The 9,153-nt window shown below is 36.7% G+C and overlaps 1 protein-coding gene across 2 annotated transcripts in view; it reads left to right on the top strand.

The window, feature by feature from the left end:
- Positions 1-1,699: 1,699 nt before the first annotated feature.
- LOC306861710 (receptor-type tyrosine-protein phosphatase O-like) overlaps positions 1,700-9,153 on the top strand; it is a 59,449-nt gene continuing 51,995 nt past the window's right edge. Inside the window, exon 1 of one of the 2 annotated variants that reach the window (XM_079404125.1) lies at positions 1,700-2,042. In XM_079404125.1, the coding sequence (XP_079260251.1) occupies positions 1,980-2,042 (63 nt within the window). In that variant the 5' untranslated portion in view covers positions 1,700-1,979. The remainder of the gene's footprint in view (positions 2,043-9,153) is intronic. The other variant, XM_079404124.1, reaches the window with a different exon arrangement.

The raw sequence follows: 9,153 nt of genomic DNA on the forward strand, positions 1-9,153 counted from the left end.
CTGTCTCCTCATCTGTCTGTCTGTCTGTCTCCTCATCTGTCTGTCTGTCTGTCTCCTCATCTTTCTGTCTGTCTCCTGATCTGTCTGTCTCCTCATCTGTCTGTCCTGCTGATGAATCACAATATAAGATGAAAACAGTGCACTTCATTATGAGTTTGAGACTTTTAAATAAACCCAGCAGCAGTCTGACCCTCTTATTTATGATGTTTGTGAAGGTTAATGGGTCAATTCTTCATTCTTCAGTGTTTGTTTACTAGCCCATTGGTTTTATTAAGTTTGTGTTGTTTATGACTCTTTCAATATGTCTGTTTAGATCTTTTTTTGCACATTAGAAATGTGAAGAACCGAGAAGAAATATATGTGATGGAGGTGAAAAATCCCGACAAGTTCAGTGAAGTTTTGCACATGTAAGTACCTGTATTCTGCTGATTATTACTTTATGTGAGCTCTGGTCTGGAAACGGAAAGCTTTTAGGTCCAAACTACGTGATTTCCATTTATTAGATAAATAGTTTATATTAGTTATCATGTAATAACACACATAGTCATATGACGGCCATCTAGGAGGAATTGAATCGCAAGCTGTGTTATTTTAGTGTCAGAGTTAGGCTAAATCAGAAGTCAGTAAGAGCTTTATTGCCAAATATGTTTGCATATACAAGGAATTTGTTTTAGTGTCACAAGCTTCTAATACACAGAGACAACAACAGCACACAGACAATAAAAAAATAAACTGAAAAATAAAATACATCGTATGTACAGTTGTGCTATAGATAGAATACAGTAGGAATAAAACAAAAATGTAACTTGTCAGTGCAACATTTCTCATTTTCATTTAGTTTGTCTTGATGTACTATAATAACTCAAATAAAAATTAATGAAAACTATATAGACACATTAAAAACGAATAAAATTGACAAAAACTTTAACAAAAAAAAAAACACAATTGCAAAACTTTAACTAAAATGTATATAAAAATAAGTTCAAAATATTAATAAAAGTAAAAAGTAAAAAAATATTAGTATCACTGAGATACTTTAGTTTTTTTAAAATTAATATTCTAAAATAGTTTTTATTTTTGTGTTTCATTTAAACTGAAATTTTTGTAATTTTTTGTTTCCCGCATCATTTTTATTAGTTTTTTTATGTCTATATAGGTTTTTGTTTTTTTAAATTAATTTTTTATTCCTGTTTTCATTATTTTAGTACAAGATAAATTGAATAAAAATGCTAAATGTTGCTTTGAAACTAGCTGAAATAAAATAACTAGCTTGGCAGCTAACCTGCAGCTTTGTTTGTGTTTATTTGTTTAAATCAATTTATTTATCTATTTATTGAGTTATAATTCCTTATTTTAGCCTTTTTGATAGCCTGAATTCATTGCATTTAATTCACTTCTCAGATGAATAGATATTAGATTATTATATTAGGCTAGTATTTCATATAAACAGAGCACAGTCTATGACAGATGTAACTGTTCCTGATGTGTAAATATGAGGATGATGTAAAGCTGGTTTGTTCATGTGATGAGATTCAGTCTGTGTTCAGAGATTCAGGGCGGGGCGACAAAGGGTCGCGACTCAAATCCGGCTCAGCTGCCTAGATAGTGCACAGCGTTAGGGCGTCGCTGGCGCACTGGGCGTTTTGAGGGAGACACGGCCGCGGCGTCCACTAACGCTGCACCCTACTTAGGGCGCGCCGGAGAATTTGAGGCACGGCCCGAGAGACAGAAACCCGCTGCTGCGCTTCATTAGAGCCTCGGTGGGTCTCCATCATTCATCCGTCCCGCAGAGCCGAACCACAGACCCGATAGCGAGCACACGGAACCGGCAGATGGACGCAACGCTCGCGCTCTGACGGCGGAAGCTCCACTCGTTCATCTTCGGCTCGGTTCGGCGCTCCGATCGCTGTTCGATCGCTCGCTATTGTTCGGATGAGCGACGCTGGGAATCAAAGAGTCCGATCGATTCCCGACCGAACATGAGTTCTGCTCTCCGCTGGGTTTTATCGCTGTGCTTCATCATCACCATCATCATCATTCAGGTGAGTTTGTTCTTTGCATTCACGCAAATGAGCGTTCAGGTCTGCGGTGAGCGCGAGGCGTTAATCAGACACGCGCGCGTCGTTAAATCGGTTCGCGTCGTTCTGGGTTCGGGAGTGTTTCTGTGTGTCTGATATCAGCAGCAACTGATGCGAGTTACCCGATCAGAATCTGCTCCGATATTCCTGCAGGCGAAACTGGGTCACACAGCTGAGTGTGTGTGTGTGTGTGTGTGTGTGTGTGTGCAGCATCAGTCTGCTTTCACTGTATGTTACACGGAAAATTAAACATTTATTTTATAATAATGAAATGTGACCCTGGAGCACAAAACTAGTCATAACGGTAATTTTTTTTTAATTGAAAGATTTATACATCATCTCAATCTGAATAAATAATCTTTCCATTGATGTATGGTTTGTTATGATAGAACAATATTTGTCTGAGATGCAACTATTAGAAAATCTGGAATCTGAGGGAGCAAAAAAATCTAAATATTGAGAAAATCTCCTTTAAAGTTGTTCAAATGAAGTTCTTAGCAATGCATATTACTAATCAAAAATGAAGTTTTGATATATTTATGGTAGGAAATGTACAAAATATCTTCATGGAACATGATCTTAATATCCTAATGATTTTTGTCATAAAAGAGAAATGTATAATTTTGATCCATACAATGTATTGTTGGCTATTGCTACAAATATACCCGTTGTGGTCTAGGGTCACATATTGTTATTATTTCTATTATTATTATTATTAATTAATTATTATTACTATTGGGATATTATTAGTATTCTTAATTTTATTATTATTAATCTGATGATAGCTTTATTTAAAATGTTTCAATAGACTTAAAACATATTTACACCCAGAATTTTTCAGTGAAAGTATGCAGGAAAATTCCAGAGTTAGTATTTTTGTTATTATTATTATTATTATTATAAAACAGGGGATATAGCTGTGTTTAAAATGGTTTTAAAAAGCTTAAAGCTTGTTTACATTCAGAACACTGAAAGTATTGCAGGAATTTTCAGTGTTATTATATTATTAGTAGTATTTTAGTGTTTGAGATATTCTCAGTATATATTATTAAATATTTAATTTCATAATATCACTATCATATATTAAATGAATAAACAATGTTTCATGCACGACACGTAAACAAACTGTCTGTGATAATGAATATGGCCATTCATTAAATGTTAACATCACATTTGAGCCCGGTAACCATGGCGACAGCCGTCTGTGTGTGTGTGTGTGTGTGTGTGTGTGTGTTTGCCAGTGATCAATACAGGCTTAAAACATGACCATGCAGCTTCCATGATGAACTCTTGTAAGAGATTTCATCTTCATCTGATCAAATGCTGTGATGAACAGAGATCTGTCAGAAACGGTTTGAGCGTTAGTTGTTTTATTTGCAACTTTGGCAAATATTTTAAAAGTGTAAAGTTAGTCTTTATGTGAGCTTTATCTGAAAAAAAAAACCAAGCAGTAGCAGAAAAAAATGGTGTATGATTTAATTTGAAATGATTTTCACCCTTTGACAAAGGAAGGTCTTTAATGGTCTTAAATCAGAACAGTTAAGTCTTAAATTCATAAAGTCATGACATTAAATGCTGATATTCCTCCGTATTTCTATTTTGTTTTCGAGTTCAAATATCTAAACATCTTTAAATCAAGATACTTTAACTGGAGAAATAATTGAGAAACTGAATTAAATGAAGTGAGTTTATGCTTAAAACGAGAACAAATATCTGCCAAAACTTGTTTTTCTTGTACATAGGTAGATTTTTCTGAATCCATTAGAAATGGAGGAGATTGTTTCTAATAACACTGAGACATCATGTTCATTAAACGTGGTCTTAAAAACTTAAATGAACCTTAAAAAAACCGGTACAGTGATTGTGAGATTTTAAAGTAGAAAGACTGAAGTAGTATTGAAAACTTATGGCCCGTTCACACAGAAGGCGTGTTTGCATCTAAAATTGCACTCAGGAATGGTTGAAAAAAAAAGCATCCTCCGCTGTTTTCCCGTCAAAAAAAACTTCTGTAAACAAAAGCTTGCAACGCTTGCCCTGCCTCTTCTGATTGGTCCACCGTTTTGGAACTGACACTGATGAAGCGGCGCTGCGTGTAAAAGTTGTAATTTAAAGAAGCCATGAACTGAGAAACCACAACTCCCTTGATCGTTTGACATATAAGAGGTCATTGTACTATAAAACCATCCTGTAAGTTTCAGAACTCAAAACTGTGTCGTTAGTCTAAAAACAGTTTATATTGAAGGCAGTCTGCCAAAACCACAGCTTGTGGAATGTTCTACTCTATGATGTAATAATGTGGATAAGCTCCGCCTCCACAGAAGCTCAACGGCTGCTTCTACATCACTGCCTGTTTAGTCCCGCCCACCGATTGTACGTCGCTGCCCATTTAGCCCCACCCACCGACTCTACATCACTGCTTGTTTAGCCCCGCCCACCGATTCTACATCACTGCTTGTTTAGCCCCGCCCACCGATTCTATGTCGCTGCCTGTTTAGCCCTGTCCATCGATTCTACGGTGCTCTATGTTTAGCCCCGCCCAACGATTCTACGGTGCTCTATGTTTAGCCCCGCCCAACGATTCTACGGTGCTCTATGTTTGGCCCCGCCCAACGATTCTACATCACTCTCTGTTTAGCCCCGCCCACCGTCCTCCGATTCCACATCACTGCCTGTTTAGCCCCGCCCTCCGATTCCACATCACTCCCAGTTTAGCCCCGCCCAACGATTCTACGGTGCTCTATGTTTAGCCCCGCCCAACGATTCCACATCACTGCCTGTTTAGCCCCGCCCACCGATTCGCACATGTAGTGTAAATAACAAGAGAGGTGAACATGCAGGTCTACGCAGAAACCAAACAATAAAGATGCTCTGAAGACAACAAGACGCTGTTCAGTGCCAAGTTGTGGAAAAACAGTGTTTGTGTCGCCTTCCTTCTGATCCCAACATCAGAAAAGAGTGAATGAAGTTTATTTTTAATGAAAATCCAGACCGCATCAGTAAGAACTTGGTCCTTTGTTCACTTAATTTTACCATAGATTCGTTTACAAACAAGGCACAAATCAACTAAAACACAATGCTGTGCGACTATATTGGATCCGACAGTAATGAGGCAACACAAGTGTGAGTAACTGTTTTTATTACGTGATCACTACTGCTTTGATCAATCGTTTGATATGTACTGAGTAGCCTATTTATGCGTTTTTAACCTAAATGACTGCAGCATTCATCTATGAGGAATACAGGCTGTCAATCATACACAACTGTTAGCCAATCACAGCAGTGGGCGTTTACTTCCGAGTCTACAATCCTCCACATCTACTCAAACAGAGCGTTCTGATGAGGGGGGTTAAAATAGGACACAAAATAGCCTATTACTTCTAAACTATGATGTTTTTTGATGTAAAAATGGACCTCAGAGAACAGTACAAAATAATAAAAAAGGTAGTTCATGACCCCTTTAACTGGAAACGGCGCTGCAAAAGACACGAGATGCAAAAGTAGCGCATTGGAATGGAACAATGCGTTCTGTGTGAACGGCCCCTTGTAGAGTAAGAACACGTACATTTGCTGCAGTGGAAATTAATATTTCTAACTTTAATAGTCGTGTCGAGGGACGCCTCAGAAAATGCTCCTGAACCTCAGTGGAAACTCTTGGATTTGTTTAAGATGAATCCACTGTTCATTTCATTCAAGTTTCCGGCATGAAAACCTCATCAAAAGCGGTTAACGCTACTTTGAACGGCTAGTTATTTTAACCCAGCGCTGGATTATGAGGCGGTAAAGCGATCGGAGGTGTGTGTGAGTCTCTTCTTCATCAGACAGATATAAATGAAGAGCGTCGCATCTGTTCTCTTTAACATGAGCGTTTGCCAAAGGCAGGTTTGTGGATTTGAAACGCTCCATCCATTATACATGAACCGTCAGAGAGTCACTGTCAGAACGCTAAACACCAGTCAGATCTTCTCAAATCTGAGTTAAACAGACCTTCAGGAACCCATTATTTCTGTCTTGTTTTTCAGTACAAATATCTAACATTATTAAATCACGATACATTTACTGGAGAAGAAAAATTACTGAAGATATTAGTCTTGTTGTCATGAAAAATGCATCAAAATTATATAAGAACATTCGAGGGAGAAATCATTGATTTAATGTTTTCTATAAATATTGAGATTGTGATTTTTTTAAAATCCAGGTTTGTTGAGCTTGTTTGTAGAGCTGCACAGTTTGACCAAAAATATGTGAATATATATTAATATGGCTATAAAATAATAATAAGAATGATGATTATTATTATTATTACTTAACAAAACATATGAAATAAGTAATGTTACTTTGGTAATATTTCACTCTAAAACAAAAGTCTTGGAAAATGTATCAAAATTAAGTGCGTTTATACTTAAAACTAGGGCTGCACACTTTTGGTAAAGAAAAGTCAAATTGCATGTATATATAATATAATAATATAAATATATAAATGTATATACATGTAAATATTTTCAAAATATATACTGCATGTGTGTGTATTTATACATGCATAATAAATAAACACAGTACACATACATATATTATGTAAACAAAAACGTTTATTTTGGATGCGATTAATCGTGATTTGACAGCACTAATTAAAACATTCACATTAAAACAACAATAATTGCACTAAACTATATCTCGTTTTATTTTGATTTTGTTCTTGTTTTAGGCGTAAACTCGCTTGCTTTTGCTCTATTTTTCGGAAAGCACGACATAATATCTTCAATCATTTTCCATCTCCGGATTTAAGAATGTTTGGTAACACTTTATTTGAAGGACTCTTAATACAGACTAATGACCTAGTTAAGTACTTAGTAGTAGCTGTTGTACTTACATGAAACAAAATGAACTTACCATGTAACTAAGTTATGGAACAGCCTGTAATTACAGTTAGTAATTATGTAGATGTAACAGGCAGCTACTGTTACATATAACAGGCCGAGTCTGTTACACAGCTACTTGTACACTCTTGATACACTTCATTTTAAGTAGCTGATGCCTGTGTAATATTCTGTAATTGTAATGTAATTAGAAAGGTATTACATGTATTATAGCTGTGTACTGGTGGGTTAAATCAAACTAAGGTGCAGCTGGATAAGGTGTACAGTATAGAGACACATGCCTGTTACATCTAAATAATTACAAACTGTAAGTACAGGCTGTTCCATTACTTAGTTACATGGTAAGTTCATTTTGTTTCATGTAAGTACAACAGCTACTACTAAGTACTTAATTAGGTAGTTACTCTGTATTATAGACACCTTCAAATAAAGTGTTACCGAATGTTTAGATGTTTGTACTGGGAAATGACACAAATATGGTCTGAAAGTGATTTTCTGTGTGTTTTCCCTGTTGGCTGGTGAATGTGTGTCAGGCCTCATTGATGCTCTTTGTCATCATTCATTGACGCTCGTCTCGTCTCCGAACGGTTCATTCACTGCCACTCAATGGAGCAGAATCACAGATTATCACACTGATATTTCAGTCATTTAGTGCAGAAGATTCGTTCAATCTCCAGTTGATTTCATGCCATGGTAGAGTCAGATGCATGCGATGATGAAGTGATGTGTGTTGGTGTGTGTGATGTGTGGCGTCTGCAGTGTCGGTCACATGACCCTGAGCCACTCGCTCGCCCACTCACTCTCTCTCTCTCTCTCTCTCTGTCTCAGCACAAAGACTCCTGTATCTCCTCCGGAGACGCTTAAAATCCATTCCCCAGAGCTCTCGCTCGCTGTCTTATAGATGCACTGTGTTTTTATAGTTTCCCATGAGCCTCGGCGCTCGTGTGTGACACAGTTTCTCACCGACACACAGCTGATGTTCATAGAAACCACTGTGAAACCCCCGAAATCAAAAGAAAGCTGGAAGAAATTATACTTGGCCTTTTGCTCTATGTGTTTACATGCTTATCATGAAAAATTGACAACAAAAAATATTAAAAATATAAAGCATCTATTCATATTTTAAAACCAAAAGAAGCGTAGATGAAAAGTAATGCTTTTATTCATCACGGATGCATTCAATTCATTAAAAAGGAAGAGTGAAGACATTTATAATGTTAGATTTCTATTTCAAATAAATGCTGTTCTTTTGAACTTTCTATTCATCTGTGAATCCTGAAACGGTTTCCACAAAAATATTAATGTCTTTAACATTGACAGACCTGCCATCCTGTACACATTTTGCGTAGCGGGCACGCATTTTGAGCTCAAAGTACGCAGGTACGATTTGTCACTTTAAACTACGCAAAAACCTGCTGACGCCTTTGTGCAGCACAAACCAATCAAGCGACAGCAACAGCACGGTACTTACAACTAAGGGAAACGGGCTGGGGTGGATGTGGAAAGTTACAATATTGAGTTGAGTTAACTTAATCCTCTGGAGTCGACGTGATTGCATTGATATTCAAGACGAACTGTGAATAGAATAAAAGCACTCATTCATATTCAGTCAGATCTGCTGCAGTTTATTAGCTGCACTCACTGAACAGAGTCCTAATATTAGGGCTTTTAGTCCAAAAAAGTGCACGGACTTGGATAAATACTGATATATTTGCACTAGGGCTTCGCCCGTGTCTAATAAACCTTTAAAAACGTCTTACATTCACATCTGCGTTCAGCTTGATCATTGCAGATAGATACCGTGTTTGGGTAACAGCTTCACAAACACAGTGTTATTTCTGTATTACAGTCCTTCATAAGTTAATAGTTCAGATATAAACACTGATGTTTATGGTAGCGATCAAAATAGAGCTCTTGAAAGTTAACTGGCGCTTCAAATAACGTTTGTGTCGATTGCATTGTTTGGCCACTCGGTGCAGAGAAGTGACTTAAAAACTGTATTTGTGACTGAATCAAGAGATTCGTTTAAAAACACTGATTCATCCAGTAAAGAAACAAGTGAAGTATTTATGAGTGAGACATTAAATCATTAAATCACTAAATGTATTATAAATACATATTAATTTAAATGTTTAATAATTCGTTCAAATTAAACACTTTTAAGCAGCAATGATATTTTGTCACACATTATTTTGTTTGGT

The sequence above is a fragment of the Barbus barbus genome, assembly GCF_936440315.1.
Source record: "Barbus barbus genome assembly, chromosome: 42".
Lineage (NCBI taxonomy): Eukaryota > Metazoa > Chordata > Actinopteri > Cypriniformes > Cyprinidae > Barbus > Barbus barbus.